General features: G+C 36.9%; 4 protein-coding genes across 4 annotated transcripts; all 4 read right to left on the bottom strand.

Annotated features, from left to right (window-relative positions):
• Positions 1-152: 152 nt before the first annotated feature.
• Positions 153-3,240, bottom strand: BCR41DRAFT_350895 (hypothetical protein). The gene is made up of 5 exons (XM_022023694.1): positions 2,841-3,240; positions 2,648-2,742; positions 1,460-1,622; positions 1,196-1,272; positions 153-1,085 (listed from the first exon to the last, which is right to left on the bottom strand). Exons 1-5 carry the CDS (start codon positions 2,890-2,892, stop codon positions 159-161), a joined length of 1,314 nt encoding a protein of 437 aa, XP_021882918.1. The 5' UTR covers positions 2,893-3,240; the 3' UTR covers positions 153-158.
• Positions 3,241-4,752: 1,512 nt separating this feature from the next.
• BCR41DRAFT_350894 (velvet factor) lies at positions 4,753-6,029 on the bottom strand (the record flags this gene model as incomplete). The annotated part of the gene is made up of 6 exons (XM_022023693.1): positions 5,954-6,029; positions 5,882-5,929; positions 5,696-5,772; positions 5,232-5,570; positions 5,016-5,104; positions 4,753-4,889 (listed from the first exon to the last, which is right to left on the bottom strand). The coding sequence occupies exons 2-6, from the start codon at positions 5,927-5,929 to the stop codon at positions 4,753-4,755; spliced, it is 690 nt and encodes a 229-aa protein (XP_021882917.1). The 5' UTR covers positions 5,954-6,029.
• A 4,059-nt stretch (positions 6,030-10,088) lies between these two features.
• Positions 10,089-13,241, bottom strand: BCR41DRAFT_320927 (major facilitator superfamily domain-containing protein). The gene is made up of 7 exons (XM_022021420.1): positions 12,741-13,241; positions 12,414-12,593; positions 12,214-12,249; positions 11,994-12,006; positions 11,260-11,906; positions 10,672-11,103; positions 10,089-10,483 (listed from the first exon to the last, which is right to left on the bottom strand). Exons 1-7 carry the CDS (start codon positions 13,105-13,107, stop codon positions 10,155-10,157), a joined length of 2,004 nt encoding a protein of 667 aa, XP_021882916.1. The 5' UTR covers positions 13,108-13,241; the 3' UTR covers positions 10,089-10,154.
• A 1,285-nt stretch (positions 13,242-14,526) lies between these two features.
• BCR41DRAFT_285173 (hypothetical protein) lies at positions 14,527-14,676 on the bottom strand (the record flags this gene model as incomplete). The annotated part of the gene is made up of 1 exon (XM_022020270.1): positions 14,527-14,676. A coding segment is annotated over one exon (150 nt), but the record flags the coding sequence as incomplete, so codon positions are not given.
• Positions 14,677-17,763: the final 3,087 nt, after the last annotated feature.

Below are 17,763 nucleotides of genomic sequence, written 5' to 3'. Positions count from 1 at the left end.
CCAACCGTCACATTAACTTTTTTTTTATTATAAAGATTAAGACAAGAATAAAAAAAGGGATGGTATATAAACATCGCGTTGAAAAAGACTAGAAGCATTTTTTTCCTCCTACATCTCCTTTTGTGTCTTTTTTTTTTTTTTTTTTTTTTTTAGCTCTCTTAGACGGTCACTTTGGTGGTTGTTTCGTCCAGTGAGGCCTGAGATTGGATGTGGGCGTTGTCACCATTGACTTTAGGTTCATCCAGGCTATCCTTGGATGATTCTTCAGTAGTGGCATGAACACCATTTGTTGTAGTATGCAAATCTCCATTCACATGGATGGATTCTTCCACTGTTGTTGGTGACACTACATCATTTGAAGATGCAGATACTGCTGCTGGTGTTGATGATGATGATACTGCTGCTGCTGCTGCTCCTTGTTCTTTTGTTGGTACTTCCGCCTCTTCTGATGGCACAACCACAATGTTGACGGGCGAACTGACTTCTGCCTCTGTATCTTTTTTCTTATCGTCCTTATACTCGTTGCTTTCTTTGCTGGCTTGTGCGACACTATCTTCTTTAACAGAAGCATTACCTGCGGCCAATGCTACTGCTTTCTTTTCCTGAGCCTTTTGTTCCTCTTCTGCTGCGACAAGTCCTTCGAATTCATTTACTTTTCCCAAAAGGTCCCCACTACCATTCACGCCACCATTGAGCCAGAGAAGACTATGAGAGTTACTCAGTCTGAAACTTCCTGAGGGCGAAGACGTTTGGAAAACATGCCCTGCAGTGCCATAAAGCGAGTCCCGGAGTCTGGGTGAGGGTGGTGCGAAATGATTGAAGCGAGGCGAAGGTGGCGAAGATCCGGAGCGAGGTGAAGGTGGGACAGACAGAGCTGAACTGATTGAATTGGAACTGGAGTCAGTCTGATCAGCTAAGAACTGGCTCAAAAAGTCGATGATCAGCGGCTCCTTCATGGAGTTCAGTTTGTATTCTTCAAGAGACAATTTGCCATCGTTATTGACATCCAGGTCATCGAAAATTCGCTTCACCAGCTCTTGAATCTGGTGGGTTTCGTCCTGCGATGAACCAGCCACAACAGAGTGCTAAAAATGAAGGAATATGTGGGTGCAGAGTACAGAAATGTTAACACTTATAAAAAAATAAAAAAAATAAAAAAAGACGGAGATAAATATTGTGCGACTACAACTCTTACCAATTGGGTCATGGCTTTCTCCAAGCCTGGGCGAGTAATGTATCCAACATGATCAATATCGTACAACTTGAATGACACTAGGAGGTCGATAAAGAAAAAGAAAGATGGAATTAATTAAGCATTGACCTCTTGTGTCCTGTCGCATTTTTTTTGAGTGCCGACCACCCAAACAAAACACAAAAACACAAAACCACAAAAAATATTTTCCACTTGCTGATGGTGAAAGAGAAAAAAGGAAGAGAAAAAAACAAATAAACAGCTTACGTTCGAGCTTCTCATCTGAAGTCCCTTTCATGAAGACACTTAGACCCTCAATGAAGTCTTTAAAGTTGACGCCCTTGGAGTTGGGATTGGTGTCAAAAGCTGAATACAGACGTGTCAAGAACACATCATCTAAGGGTGAAGAGTTTAAAATACGGCGGAAAATCTAATGTATATAAGGAGGGGAAAATAAATAAATATAATAAAATAAAGGTAGATGAAGGGTTAGAAAAGCAGTCTTTTTTTTTTTTTTTTTTTTTTTCTGAAGGTGTGTATTGCAGTGCACGCCAGCAACAATAATAATAATAGAGAAGAGTATAACAAGGAGAATAAAGGGACGGAGCTAGGATTTGATTCTTTTTTTTTTTTTTTGTTGAGTTAGACTCATATTCAACAATGTAATTTGAGTGAATATTGGTTCTTTGACAACAAGGAGAGCAATTAGACACTGCAATTGAAAGTTCCCGTTGGGAGCATCCATCAATCTTAGCTGTAAAAAGGCTTCATTAAATGAAATGATAAATGATAAATGAAATGATAATACTAAACGTGGTGCAAAGAGGACCACACGCCAATCAGAAATCCGAGCAATTAAAATTAAGCCAACTAACGTTTAAGAGAAGTTCGGGTTCGGGTTTCGGATTTGGGTAGGGGTAAAAGGATGTGTCATCCATCCCATCTTCAGAGAGCCCTTTTTTTTGAAATTAAAACATTGCCCTTAGTTGTCCTCGTGTTTTTTTTTTTTTTTTTTTTCTCTCTTTGTGCCCATGACACAGATAACGCAAAATACACAAGCTTGTGCATGTACTATACACCACAAAAGTGGTACTTCTGCTTGCTTCCATCGCAAACTCCTGTTGCTTACTGTTATTGGTTGGTACTTTTTTTCCAGCTGTTACAATCAAGGTCATCACAATGTTTTTTTTGTGTTCCTTAAAAAAAAATTTGTTCTTTGTCGTGGCGTAGCGTGATTGTCGTGTGTCATGTTGTCTCGTCATGTCGATATCCCATTTGTTCCATATCTTTTTTTTTTTTTTTTTTTTTTTTTTCATGCGCTTGAGAGTATAAATAATTGTCCATGAAGAATATGTATGGATAACTCGAGAGGAACAGGGGGAAAAAAAAATGGACTGAAAGAGAGAATGTAGCAACAAAGACTCTTTTTTTTTTTATAAATGTTCAACAACTTGCCTCCTTGAACTGTGCCTCGGTAAGGACATTAGACTTTGAAGTATTGGAAGTCTTTTCAAATTCTCGGCGCAGAGCATTGATCTCTCTTTTAGAGACTAGTTTCAAAAAGCCAAGAAATAGTTAGACTTCTGCGCGATTTTAAATTCTTTTTTTTATTCATCAAAAGTCAAGAAAAAAAAAATACGATGCATACAATGTGTGCGTCGTGCAAGGTCTTTGTTTTCTTTAGAGTGTTTGGCTCCCATGTTTTATGATGGATTGGAAACGTGAAGTTTAGTAAACTAAGTGTGAAGAGAGAATTAAAGAAGAAGGGACAAAGGTGTGATGGGTAAACAGTTGAGGGTGTGAAATGATGTGATGGACGATGGAATGATGAGGTGAGATGAAATGAGGCAGGGTAGGATGAGATAAGGTAGGATGAGGAAAGGGTAAGGATGGTGGGATGAGAGAGTGATGAAATGAAAGAAGAAGAAGAGAAGGGGAGAAGAATGGAAACAAAAAAAAGTTGAAAAGATTAACGATCAAAAAAGCATAAATAAAAAGTAGTGAAAAAAAGGTTGATTATAAAGACGATGTGGATGTGAGCATCTGATTTATTGAAATACCTTTTTTATTCAGAAATACCCAATTTTATGTTTTTTTTGCCTCCTTCCCATTTTACCATTCTCGTTGTATTCCTTGTCCGCTTTCTTCGTGTACATGTTACATGTTACTCTTTCCCTTTCCCCCTTCTCCTTCCCCTCCCCCTTTCTCCCCTTTGCCACTTTGCCACTCTTTTTTACTCATTCTTATTCTTATTCTTATTTTTATTCTTGTTCTTACTATCCCGCTGTCATCTGACGTATATATGTCTGTCTAATAAAATGGCCACAGAATAAAGCGCGCATTATTAATCTTAATATTATATTAATTTTGATATTAATAAATTTGATAATGACACGGTGAAACAATGAAACAAAAAAAACAAAAATACATGATCGGATCGGGGTGCGATCGAAGGATGAGTTGGATGCATAGAAGTTTGTGAAAGAATCGTGGAAAACAGATAAAATAAAAAATAAAAAATAATATAAAATAGATTAAAAAATTACAGTATAATAATAATAATAATAATAATAATAATAATAATAATAATAATAATAATAATAATAATAATAATAATAATAATAATAATAATAATAATAATAATAATAATAATAATAATAATAATAATAATAATAATAATAATAATAATAATAATAATAATAATAATAATAATAATAATAATAATAATAATAAAGAAGGCAGAGACACGAAGAGAACAACCTGAATTAAGATCATGCGAATCAAACACGTCCAACAAAAGCCCATCAACTTTTCGTTAAAAACCATTAGGACGAGTGACGGTGATGGCGTCCTCCTTCTGAGCATTCAAAAAATGATCACACGTTATATATCGGGTAGTCTGCCTTTTTTTTTTTTTTTTTTTTTTTTTTTTTTTAGATTGAGTAAATTGAGCACGGGAACAATACATTTAACACTTTGTATCATAAATATACGATCCGATGTTGGACCATGTTTCAATCTGTTCAACTGTAATGTTAACTGCATTATTGTAAAACTAAAAAAGAAAAAGGCGCCATGCGATTCATTTCATTACCCCATTTGCCTTGGCTTATGTGAGCGATTAAAAAGAAACTCAATTTCTTATTTAACATTTGCTACTTTACTCTGTTTTACTCAGGCATGATTCGATATGGACTTGATGATGATGACGATGATGACGATGATGATGACAATGTTGATGATGATCCATACCCTGAAGATTCAATGCACTGTAAATTTTTTCTTCATTCATACAGATCATGTATAAGCACGTCTCTTTTCATGATGTAATTCCTTGGCCATTTGCCCTCATCCTTACTCTCACCCTCCCTCTCGCCTTCAGATACACACACAAACCTTGAATTGTATTGCAGCACATTGAAAGGGACTCTCTCTCTCTCTCTTTATTTTTTTTATATTTGTTTATTTATTTATTTATTTATTTAATAATAATCATAAAGTATGAACGTAACAATAGCATATCATGTGTAACTACATCTTGAATTGGTCAAGATATCAGGTCATTCTTCATCCTCATCCATGTCATCCCTAATCTCAGCTTCAGTCTCAATAAGTTGCTTACGACTAACTCTTTTTTCTTTGCGTAATGGGATTCGTACACCTTGATCAAAGAGATTTTTTGAGATGGCAGTTGATTCTAATTGTCATCGTAAAAAAAAAAAATAGGTGTCACATGTCAGATAAAAGCTTTTTTTTTTTTTTCTTTCTTTTTTATCATTATACTAAAAAAAAAAAAAAAAAAAAAAAAAAAGGTTCCTCTTACTTCTCATCCCTGGGAACCTTTTGGCTGGGTAGATCTCAAAGGGTTCAGAAAGTATCGTTGCAAGGACTGTCGAAGTCATTACTGGAGGCCTTTAGGGGAAGAGGAAAAGAATGAGAAAACAAAACAAAAAATTATTGTTAGCCAACATAGACAGTATTTAAATGAAGCAGAGCCATTAGTGATCCCGTAATTTTTTCAGAATATAAATATATTTACTCTGGTAACATTGTAAACGAAAACTTGAGCGTGTAGACTCCTTCGGTTCGAACACTTAGATCCGGGAATGCAAAAAATATTCCCAAGTGGCCGTTTAGGTCCCTCAAGAGTTCACTCGATGCTCCTAAGGATCCTATCAGATTACGAGTCACTACCGGTGGCTCCGTCGAGAGATTAAGGACTGACATGGTGATGTCCCCAATGGTCTGAACACAGGCTGCAGAATTCAAATGTGCTGTGGTCGCAGGGTTGGTGACAAGTGAACAGGGACTGGATCCGTCTGCAGAGTAAATATCGGCCGTAAGTATCCATCGCGAAATATTGACATTGCCTGGCATACTATTTTTTTTTTTTTTTTTTTTTTGCATGTATGCATACATGTGTTGTTAGATTCTTCACAGCTATCACTTGGGCTTATATGTTAATAAGACTAACATAATAAATATAATATACAGTATCTATACCTTAGGTCAACTTCGCTACCATCAGCCTCACGAACCGTAAGTCGAATAATTGGTGGCGGATCAATAGGGCGTCGATCCTAAATGAATAAGAGTATGTATCCTTAAGATCTTTTTTTTTTTTTTTTTTTTTTTTGGTATATGATATACAGCTCATCTCGTTGCTTAAAAAAAACAAGAAAAATTTACCTTTTCACCAAACCCACACATGCGTGCATGGATTGGGTTCTGCTCCATCGTCAACTCGTATGTTCTATCATTATTAAAGTATTCATCAGTTATAATTGTGAATTGCCAACCAATATTAGAGTCCTTATCAAGAAGGGGGGGGGAAGCCTTTGCTTGTTTGCTTATAAGTGGGAGTAGATGGTTGGGTTTTTAAGGACATTAAAATTACGCGTTGTATTATTATTGGAGACGGTACCACGAAGCAACTGCATTGTGGAGGTAGTCATGTGTCAAAAAAAACGTGATAGACGTAAAGAGCACTGATTTCCTTTTTTGTATAGACTCAAGTCAACTATATGAGCTTGAGTCTAACAAGATCAGCCTCTGATAGGCTGAGTGTCGTTAAGAGAGTCACATTATGATGCCATATGGTGTAAAAAAATGCTCTAAGCCTCAAAACCAAAAGTCCAAAACTCGCAAATTTTTGGAGTCATGGTGCCGTAGTCCAAGAGAGGAAAAAAAAAAGAAAAAAGAAAAAAAGGCCAATGGACAAACTGACTGATTCGTAGGTTAAGAGACCATTAGAGGGACTAAGTTTGGTGCATTTCCTTGTAATTTTTTTTTTTTGCTGCTGTTGTAGAGCATTATATCAATCTGCCCAAAGTGAACAACACCATCTGCAACACCAATGGTAAAAAAAAAAAGGCCAAGTGAGAGTACATCTATTTACAATGAACTGAATAGGTTTTTTTTTTTTTTTTCCGCTTTGGGTGTTTTTTGTGAGGCTAATGTTTCACAGAGCATGTCAGAGGGCTCATTAGCAATCAGATTCAAGATAAAAAAAAAAGCGCGGGAATTCGCAAATGGGCGCTTTTCCAATGTCGTAAAAAAAGGGGGTGAATAATTTAAAAAGAGGGGGGGAAAAAGGGTCCTAAAATATGATTGTTGTGTTACACTCAATGCACACATGTCGACGTGTTGATCCACAAATGCACATACACACACATACCCATTTAGATTGTGCGTCCATTGCAATGCCCTCCTCCTCCCTTTGAAACTTTATCGCCTGTCAGTAAACACAATACCCCTCCAAGGTGGGCTGGTTAACAGATAGGTGAACAGGCAAAAAGAAAACTCCATATGTTGGTACTAAGCCCATTCACCTCTAAATAAGCTTTTTTTTTTTTTTTTTTTTTTTTCTTTTTTTTTCCTTACCTTCCGTCTTGGTCCATGATGGCGAATGCTAATAGTAATTAGAGTAAGAGGGTCTAGTATCGAGACTCTTGTTCCTTTTTTTTTTTTTTTTTTTTTTTTTTTTTCCAAATATCTACAGTGCAATTGGAGGTTTGTTGAAAAAGAAAGTTGATTTTTTTTATCAGTTGGTATGGATATGAGAAAAGATAAAGAGAAAAAAATGATAAAATGCCAAATTGTGAGTATTTAAATAAAAAATAAAAAAAGGTGTTAGTAATGCAGTATTGATGTGCAATATAAATGATTGACTAAAGACATGGGTCGGTATGCTCTCAATAAGTATATATAAATATATAAAAAGTTACGAAGCTGATACTTCATGACGAATTTGTTTGACTAAACAGAGCAATGATCATCATTCTCTGGCCTCAGGATGTCTGGTCTGGGATCTTCAAATTACAAATGCTATGCAAATTATAGACTTGCTAAACCAAAACTTTGCTATTTACTCCCAATCGTGCCAACTCTTTCTTACTCTCTTCTCTATCTTTTTACATTATTGTCTCTATCTCTTTCTTTTGGAAGCCCCTTTGGACAAACAGGAACTAGGTCGACAGTAATGAAGAGTCATCTGTTGTATTCAGGAAGAAAAGAAAAGAAAAGAAATAGTAACAAACAGATATATGTCTGCCATTTTTCACGCGTTTCATTCAGATCAAGTGAGACATGCTTCTTTTTTTTTTAAAAAAAATAAAAATAAAAATAATAGCATATAAAAAAATGAATACTTCATCGAGTATGGCAAGAGCAGGCCATGTTATTCTCATCCTCCAACTTGAGGTAAAAGCGTGGAGAAAAAAAAAAGAAAAGAAAAGAAAAGAAAAAAGAAATAATGATAATAATAATAATAATAATAGTGGTAGTAATAGTAACAGCAATAGTAATAAACACGATAAAGGAAGGCAATAGTTGCAATAGTTGCAAGTCGAATTGTTAAAAAAATAAAATAAAATAATAAAGAAAAAGGAAATAAAAAAAAAAAAGGTCAAACGGCTAAAGGACGAACGTAATCCACCTGCGTAAGCCTGGATAAGAGAGAGGAATGAGGATGAGTAGATGGTGAGGGCGGGAGGTGGAGATAAGAGCAGCAGATACATTTAATTGACTGGTTTTTTTTTTTTTTTTTTTTTTTTTTTTTGGTCAATTCCACTATGCTGGTTCAATATTCAAACAAATAAACAAAAATGCCCTTTTCCCTGTTTGCTTGTGCTTACTTAAAATAATTTTCAATTTAATCACGCACCATTGCACCTTTTCCCAAAATCCGTGCTACATAAAAAATATTACTCCAGACCGGCGACAAATCACTAGACATGGGTCATGAGTGGAAAGACCAGATCTCCTTCTGGGGTAGACCCATGTAATGGTAGAAGTCAAGGGTAACATATATTTTATAACACTCATAATTCAATTGTAATATTGGGATCGCTGAAAGAGGGTAAAAAAAGGGGGGGTAGATGCTGTGTTACACCATTCCTTTTTTCTGATGTCTTGACATGTGGAATCTGCGTGTGTCTATGTGCCCTGTGTTACTTTACTTACACAAGTAGAAAAAAAAAAACAATGTTGCAGCTGTTGAGGTTTATTCAACTGATAATGGACGTACGAGTGGGGAAAAAAAAAAATAATAATAATAATAAAATAAAAAAACATGAATGTGATGTGAAAGAAAGAAGGTGAAGGATCAGAATTAAGACTTTTTGTAAAACCCTTTTTACCTTCACACATTCCTCGCCAATCTCAGTCTCGTAAAAAGTAAGAAATTATACAAAAAATTAAAGTATCTAATCTATGATAATAGTCTCTGTTCCCAATTCCCCTCGCCTCGATCACTCTTACTTTCCCCCCTGCCCTCTCTTTCTTCCCATTGCTTCAGTTTTTTCTTCCAGCAAAAGAAGGAAGGAAGAAAAGCAGGAATAAAAGGGGAGAGAATGACCTAATTCAACTAACAAGCGGAGAAAATTGTTTTGAACAATCAAAATACTTTATTTTAAACTTCGGATCATTCTGTATTCTAGTGGACAATGAGACATTAGCTAATCCAATCAGCAAACATGTCGAGTAGCAATTGATATATAACAGCCATCCAAAGTCAAGGGCAAGCAACCTTACTCGTGCACCAATAAAAGTTTTGTGTATGCACATTCATCCTTATTGACATCAATTAGCGCTATTCACACTTGGGACAAATTGACAGTCAAGGTAGAGCAAGAGCAGTGAAACTTTGTGTGACCGAGCTTTTTTTTTGAACATGGATGATGTTGATTAGGAAAGAGAAGGGAGAGGAAGAAAAGTGTGAAATGCAATGCAATGCAAACTCTCTTTAACAACTAACCAAACGATCCATGTGCATACTTTTTTTTTTCTTGCCTTGCTCAACTCTTTGAGCAATACTAAAAAAAAATAAATAAATAAATAAAAAAATAAAAAAAAGATTTCAGCAGGTTTGTTAAGATCATCAGGGATAAATTGGGACGATAGAGACAATTAGGCCAAATGGGGTCATTAGGGTAGCCGTAAAGTACACATAATGATCATTCAAGATCTGAAGATGTACCAGATCCCAGATACTTTTTTTTTTTTTTTTTTTTTTTTTGCCCTGCTTACTAAACGATCGTTTTTCCTTTTTTATGCAGCTGCCTTATTGCAAATTCTCCGTTCGACTTTTTATTTTTTATTTTTATTTTATTTTATTTTTTCTCACCATCCCTTCTCCCTTTTTCCATATCATTATATCATTAGATTATTAAACACCATAATCAATCACACTTGGTGAACACCTGCCAGTTCAAAAGTAGACGAATAACCCTTTTTTTTTTTTAAAAAAAAAAATGGCATCATCAGTATGCAAGTTTATTGCTCTGATCTATTTAATGCTAGAAAGAAAAAAAAGACAGAAAGAGTGCGGGATCTATTCAAAGGAGAAGGGGGCATTTATTAAGCAGCAACACCGATCTGTAATCACATGGCTTCATCGGGAATAAAAAGATTTTACTTTATTAAGTAGTAAAAATAATAGCCTTTATAGTTCGTGGGTGCACTACCCATGCCCACGACGCCGCCTCCGTCCTTCCTCTTCGAATGAAGATTCATCCATTTGTCCATCAACTATCCTCTGATGGTGAGGTTGATGCGGATATAACACCAAAGTTGGTCCACCAACTTCTGCGCTTATAGCCTCTTCTTTCCTAAATAGCTCTTGGATCGCCTCCAAATTCAGTCCTGCTGTCTCAGGGACCAAAAAGTATACAAACAGCCAGGCTATCACTAAAATGCCCGCATACAACCAGAATGTCCCTGTAGCTGTTATACGCTGTGTTAATGTCAGGAACGTTAATGAAATCACCAGATTTCCTGCGAAGTTACAGGCTAAATGTTATATATATATATATATATATATATATATATATATATAAATAAAAAAATATAAAAAGAGATTGTGTAAGCATTTTTTTTTTCTCCTTCGTCATTAGCTATTAATTACTGTTGGTATTATGGCATCGTTATCATTGTGTTCCAGCGTCACTTTTTTTTTTTTTTTTTTTTATATCCTTTACCTGTAGCCATGCCGGTTGCTTTTCCACGGATATCTAGCGGGAACAATTCGCTTTGAATCAACCAGGGTGCATTGCCAAGACCAAGACCATACGATGCCACATAAAAGACTAAACTGGCCAACGCAACCCAGCTTCCTGCTTTGATCCCCCCAGAGCGGTTAGGGCATACTCCTGTATAAATGGGTCGTTTACCGTGACCATCCCATCCCATATCCTGGCAAGTGTTGCTACTATCCTGGAAATAGCACCGATCATCTGTCAGACAGGCTGCACAATTGTCTCCGTATTGAACACATTGGTCCTGCCTCACAGTGAAGCCCACAATCTTGATAAACGCCACGCCCAAAACAATCAATCCTGCAATCATCCCAATTATAGTCACTAACAGAATCTTCCGACGCCCTACACGATCGATAATCTTAATTGCCACAACTGATATAACATTGTATAAAAAAGCCAAATAAAAACAAAACAAAACAAAACAAAAAAGTCAATACAATGTAACTGTGATAGTTTATAACAAAAAAAAAAAAAAAAAAAAAAAAGAAGCTAAAATACAATAATACAAAAAAAAAAAAAAAACTTAACTTGTCATAATCATGTTGGTTCCTGCGATCAACAATGAGAAAAGCGTAGCACTCTTAGCATTAGGAAAACCAGCCATCTTGAGGATAGTGGCTGAATAATACATTGCTGTATTGAAACCAGAGAGTTGTTGCCATAGCTGCATAAAACAAGCAATGATAAGAGGTCGTCTCAGATCCTTACGGAGCAAATCACGGTATCTGGTCTTATGACTTTGTTCCAAGCTCTCTCGGATAGCATCGACTTCTTTAGTAATAAAGTCTTCAATGTTGTTTCTGTTGCTGGTCTTTGCTGCTGTTGTTTCTGTAGTCTCTGCTATTGCTGTTGGTGTTGGCGTTACCATTGTTGCTGCTGCTGCTGCTGCTGCTGTTATTTTCCCATTATCATCATGATTAGTATCGTTGAGTCCCATACATCGCCTCAATACTGCCTTTGCTCCAGCAATATTTCCCTTTTTGACCAAATACCGTGGAGATTCAGGGAGGAAAGGAAGTGTGACTAATTGAAGAAGCGCAGGGAAGCCCGAGATCGCCATCATCCAGCGCCAACCATTTGTTTTATCCGTCAATGCAGAAGAAACTAGATATGCAATCAATTGTCCTCCTGTGATCATCAATACATTCATGGTCACTAATCGTCCACGGTATGCACTATATTTATAGAAAAAAAAATAAAGCACAGTCAATTTTAAGTATAAGATAAAGGTCACATGTTCGGTCATGTTAATTTTCACTCACCTGGGAGCAAGTTCTGTTGTGCAAATGATTGAGCCATCAAGAAGGGATACAATATGTTAAAAGTAAAAAAAAAAAAAAAAAAAAAAAAGTTCGTGCTAGATTATATCAGTTGATTATCTTTCTTTCTCCGTTCGTTTGATGCGGCATTTAAACAAGTTGCATGTAACATTGGCAAGCCAGAAGCATTACTATCATTATTGATATTGTTATCTCACTTTACCTCCAATATATAGAGGGACAACTAGTGCAGCGAGACCTTTTTAAAGAAAAGAAAAAAAGAAAAATCAGTAATTCAGTGGTGGTTCTTTTTTTTTTTTTTTTTTTTTTTTTTTAATGGTGGAAAAAAAAAAAAAAAAAAAAAAACTCTCACGATATATATATATATATATATAATAATGTTGTATTTATTAAAGTTCTTACCAACACCGACTCCGACAACGAGTCTTCCAAGCAATAAAAGCCAATAATCATGTGCGAACGTCATGAGAGCAGCACCAACAATGAAGATTACGGACGAAAGTAATGTTACAGGCTTACGGCCAATCAAATCTGAAAGTGCTCCTGCTAATAAACCACCCAGAATGGCACCAAGTGTAGTTCCTTTGAATAATAATAATAATAGTAGAAGTAGTAAAAAAAAAAAATAAAAATAAAAAAAAAAAAATAGGGTTGAGTTTAGCGTTCATCCAAGGTTGAACGTAAAAAAAAAAACGCCGTTTTAATTTTTTTTTTTTTTTTTTTTAATACCTCCAACGACAAATTCTTGTTCTTGACTCGAAAGACCAAATTCCTCTTTGATCGGCAAGAGTGCCCCAGCAATGACGCCTGTATCGTATCCAAATAAAAACCCACCAATGGCCAAGCAACCAATCAATAGATATAAAAACTTTGTAGGCGCATTGTCATTATTGTTATCGTTGTCGTCGTTGTTGATGCTGTTATGATCGCTGTGAATGTTTTCGATGCCACCAACTAAAAGAGAAGAGTTAGCATCGATGTTGCCATCATCATCATCATCATCATCATCATAATTATTATCATGGTTTTTATGAATGACAATTGATTGACTAATCTTCTTCATATAAATATCACTGTTGTTGTTATTGTTGTTCATACTATAATCGATCTCTACATTGGTACTTGGACCGACTTTATAATCATCCTTATGACCGGGCTTATTGTAGCTGTTATTAATACTGAGAAGGTTGCTGTTATTTTGATTGCCGGTATTTCCTTTCCTATCAGCATCATGACTGGTGCCATCGTCGTTATGATGAATACCACCACTGCTATCTTGAGACATTATGTAAATATATATATATAATCAAGGCTGGGAAGATAATTGGAAGAAGATAGAAAGGGGTGAAGGACAAATAACAAAAAGAAAAAAAAAAAAGAAAAGAAATGGATCAAGACATTTTTTTTTTAGCATGCGCATAACTGGACTGCTTTACGAATGGGAAACTTTAAAAGGTGGCCCCATCCATTCCTCGTATAAAAAAAATTAAAGTGAACCAAGGCACACAAAGTTTAGATTGAACTATTTGAGAACAGCCCCAAGCATAGCAACTTGGCTAAAAAAAAAAAAGCACGCTGAGTTTGCAGATATGAACGATCATTGGAATTTTATCAGGCTGAAGATCATACTTCGGCTGGACCATCTGTCTCCTATGGAACATTGACTGTCTAATATGTAGACCAGATGCTCCTTCCCCCCATCCCTTTTTCTCTGTCCATTTGAACCTGGTTAACGAATCCATCGCTGCAAGGAGGAACCATTTTTTTTTTTTTTTTTTTTTGTCCACGTTCTTGTTCTGAGGATAATCTCGGGAAAATATAAAATCCATCGATTCCTAAAGAAACCATAACTTTTTATCCCTGGGCGTAAGATGATCGCCTTACTTTCTGTAGGAATAAACTTTTTTTCTTTTTTCTTTTAACTTTGCCCAACCCATCGTCCTTTTTCTACCTCTACTATTCTTACAAAGCCTGAGCTTGAGGGTTTGTCAAAAAAAAAAAAAAAAAAAAAAAAAAAAAAGAGTCATTATGGCTATCACTACATACGATGGATAGAGTATGATTACCTGAACTAGATTTTTTATATTGACCTTATCTTCATCTTCGTTATGAACGATAAATGCACCCTCTTTCTTTCTTTCTTTCTTTCTCTCTTTCAAATACCCCTTTTTGCCAAGAAACTTCAAGCTTATGTCAGTATAAATCATTTATTGTGGGCTCATGCCATTAGTTTCTGTAAAAAAATGCAGTTACTTTCATCAAATCATTAAATACTGCGGATATTTTTTTATTTTTAAACATATTTTTATTTGATAGTTAGTTTTAGAATATAAACATAAAAGTATTAGCGCTTGATAACATATTATATCTACGTGGATGTAGATGTGGATGTAGATGTGGATGTAGATGTGGATGTAGATGTGGATGTAGATGTGGATGTAGATGTTGGTATGGACTGATTAGTCTCTATCTTGGCTTTAGGAGCCTTTGGAGGCAGAGGAGGCACAGAACCAGGATGTTTAGCCCGTTTATGGCGAAGTAAATCATGCTGTCGTGTAAACTTCCAATGGCATTCGTCACAGGGGAAAGGCCGCGCAGTCGTATGGGTCATGATATGTGATCGCAAATTGAATGGACGTGTGAATCGACGTTGACAGACAGGACACACATGGTTATCTGTGATCTCAGGAACCATGGAAGGGTCGAGCAAGTGAGAAAAGTATTGTTGTTGCGGATGATTTTGAATTTGTTGCTTTTGTGGCGTTTGCTGTTGATCCTGCTGCTGTTGTTGCTGTTGCTGTTGCTGTTGCTGTTGCTGTTGCTGTTGCTGTTGCTGTTGCTGTTGCTGCTGTGGGTATTGGGGAATACTATGGTGATGGTGACCAGCACCATAGACATAGTAGGAGCTATGCCCGTAGAGATATGCAGCTGACGTTGATCGTCGACGGTCATGGCGTGGGCGCATAGACATGGGCAATGACATCGAAATGGATTCTGAAGGGGATGCAGGCACGGAAATAGCATCTCTGTGGAATGGCGACGATGTATAGGGTTGCGTAGCAGAACAAGTTAATGATAAAGAGGACGATGCAGCAATCATCGATTTAGGTCGAATGCGCTCTCCATGAGAATGAGACGAACTTGAGACATCTTGAAAGAGGCCAGACATGAATGGGCTGGAGGGAAACCGCGTGTCATACTCCTGACTACCCGCCCAGTCAGACGTGGGCGAAGATCCAGTGGAACCCTCATTGTCACCAATCACTGAATAGGCATTAGATGGGACAGAGAGGAAATCATGTGCACTAGGAGAAGTGCTGAAAATGGGCGTAGATGCTGAAGATATGGAGGATGTAGGATATTGTTGGCTGGAGAGGCGATACTTGTCTGCACATTTGCATAGGTGGGATGTCTCTGCTATGCTGCCAGAGGCTGGAGCAGAGGAGATGGTTGGAGCCATTGGAGAGAGTAGCTCACGCTTGATTATTTCCAACGGAATAATTGGAGAGCTCCTGCAGCTGGCGTTCGCTCTTGCGCTTGTGTTTAGATCAGCCAATGCGAAGTCATATGGTGTCGAGGGAGAGGGAGCAGAAGAAGTAGAAGGGCTGCATGCTATCGATGAATGAATGCTAGTTGGCATGGAGGATGTTGTGGGGTTTAGAGGAAAGAGGGCAATATCGTCCGATCCATGCTCACCCATAGTGCTGAGTGAAGGAACAAATGGACTTTCCGCAGCAAATGAGATTGGAGCACTGGATGGTTGCAAATGAGAACTGTGCTGATGCGAGATTAAGTGCTCGTTCCCCACGTCCTGCGTGGTTTGTAAATCAGAGGTGTAGCAGAGTGGAGATGTTGGAGGCGTGCTAAGGTTGATCTGCGATATTTCATATTGAAGTTGCTGTTGCTGCTGATACTGATGTTCTTGGAGCAGTTGTAGCTGCTGGTGTTGATGCATCAACAAAAGTTCGTCTTGAGAGCTATCAACTCCAAGCAAGTTATGTGGATAGCTCGCGGCGATAGAAGATGAAGGGGTTGAAGCTGAGGATGGTAATAACATTGACATTGGTATATCAAAAAAATCCATCTCAGTCCCTGTCTCGGGTGAAGAGAAAGGCGACGACGAGCAAGACGATGAAGCGGATGCTGACGACGGCGCACTCGAGAGAGGTGAATTGTACGTTGCAGAGTGCCTATGCAGGAGGAGATTAAGTGATGAAGAGTTTACAAAAAATTGTATGTTAGGAAATGATGCTTAAATACTGTCTCGCATGGTTCACAACCGTTACTCACTCCGTCACACATGAAATTAAACAAAATACTGCGGGAGCAGGAAGGAGACTGACGAAAGGAGGAGCCGGTTTGTTTGAATATATGAATGTTTGTGACAGGGTATAAAAAGAATAAAAAAAGAAAAGAAAAAAAGAGATAAAACCCTTCATACTTGAAAACCAGTGGAGAAGCGGAGTAGAGCCGCCGCTACTATTGTTGGTATATATTTGAGTTTTGGAGCCATTGACATCCGCCGCATTTTTTTTTTTTTCCTGACTGGTAGCCAGCTCCATGTGCTACATTCGGAGGATGTCGCCATGTGTGGCTGGCTAGAAAGTACTTCGGACCTTTTCTTTTTTTTTTTTTTCTTTCTTTTTTTTTTTTTTAAAAAAAAAAAAAAAAAAATAATGCTACATTGGCTTTCGTTGATTCAAGGCTTTGCAGAACTATACAGGATAATCTGCACACGTTTGACACGGGCTGAACTATCTCCATGAACTTGAGCGCTGCAAAAGCCAGTGATCTCTAGGCCATATGCAAAAAAAAAAAAAAAAAAAAAAAAAAAAATAGAATACAACCTAACATTGTTGTGCAAACCTCTTTTTTTTTTTTCCCCTTAAACAAAGAGTAGCAAGCAAAGAATGCGAAGCTTTGTTTGAATTCCTAGTTCACTGATCTCGATCAGTAGCAACAAAAAAAAAGCTAATGTGACGGAATAGAGCAATAAGGGACTCCTCATTTAATGAAGAAACAGGATGAAATAGATTGGACATGGGAATAGATGAATAGATAGACATTATTTCTATCAAGCTACAGGACTTTATGACAAAGTCCGGCCGATAAGGATTGCAAGCTTTATAGGATTCACTCTGGCATTCAGTAACATTGAGATTCCAAAAACGGTAAAAGATACGCGTTGCTGGATCCACCGCAAGGAGCAAATTAATGAAAATGAAACAGAGTATTATACTTACATGGCTTTATTTTAAAATATTTCCGTTGGAGTAAAAAGAAGGTGATGAGAAAGTAGAAAAAAAAAAAAAAAAAAAAAAAAAGAGGAGGAAAAATGGATCGAAGGTCAAAGAATAGAGTATGTGCAACACAAGTGGTGAAGACGAGAAGGCATAAAACGAAGAAGGGAGAGTTGGGCCAAGAAGGTGTGATCAACCGTAACGTGGAGAGAGGAGAGCTAAGAGGCAATATACAGGCAATTGAAAGATGGAAACGTTTACACGCAACAAATAGAAATGAGCGAAATAAAGAGAGATTGAGGCTGTGTAGTCGTAGCAGACAACCTTTGTATAGGTTGTGGGTCAGATAAACGTTTCAAAAATAAGTAGCGATTAAATGAATGTAGAGAGGAGAGGGGGAAGAGTGAGAAATAAAGAGAGAGGAAGCTGATTGTTGCTAGATAAACAATGGAGTAATGGTAATAAGAGAAACAATGAAGAGCAAACGTGCAGAAAACAGTTTAAGCAAAGAA

The sequence above is a fragment of the Lobosporangium transversale genome, assembly GCF_002105155.1.
Source record: "Lobosporangium transversale strain NRRL 3116 chromosome Unknown BCR41scaffold_12, whole genome shotgun sequence".
NCBI classification, from domain to species: Eukaryota; Fungi; Mortierellomycota; class Mortierellomycetes; order Mortierellales; family Mortierellaceae; genus Lobosporangium; species Lobosporangium transversale.
The sequence above is the reverse complement of the archived record's forward strand: the minus strand, read 5'-3'. Positions and strand labels throughout refer to the sequence as shown.

What these genes read in the sequence shown, in the direction of transcription:
- BCR41DRAFT_350895 (XM_022023694.1), bottom strand. Translation starts at nt 2,892, where the DNA reads ATGGGAGCCAAACACTCTAAAGAAAACAAAGACCTTGCACGACGCACA. An exon ending in CCTTGCACGACGCACACATT is followed by an intron (nt 2,743 to 2,840) that starts GTATGCATCGTA and finishes TTTTGAAACTAG; the next exon opens with TCTCTAAAAGAGAGATCAAT. An exon ending in TTCAGATGAGAAGCTCGAAC is followed by an intron (nt 1,273 to 1,459) that starts GTAAGCTGTTTA and finishes TCGACCTCCTAG; the next exon opens with TGTCATTCAAGTTGTACGAT.
- BCR41DRAFT_320927 (XM_022021420.1), bottom strand. Translation starts at nt 13,107, where the DNA reads ATGAACAACAATAACAACAACAGTGATATTTATATGAAGAAGATTAGT. An exon ending in CGTTGTCGGAGTCGGTGTTG is followed by an intron (nt 12,250 to 12,413) that starts GTAAGAACTTTA and finishes TTCTTTAAAAAG; the next exon opens with GTCTCGCTGCACTAGTTGTC. An exon ending in AACCAACATGATTATGACAA is followed by an intron (nt 11,104 to 11,259) that starts GTTAAGTTTTTT and finishes ATGTTATATCAG; the next exon opens with TTGTGGCAATTAAGATTATC.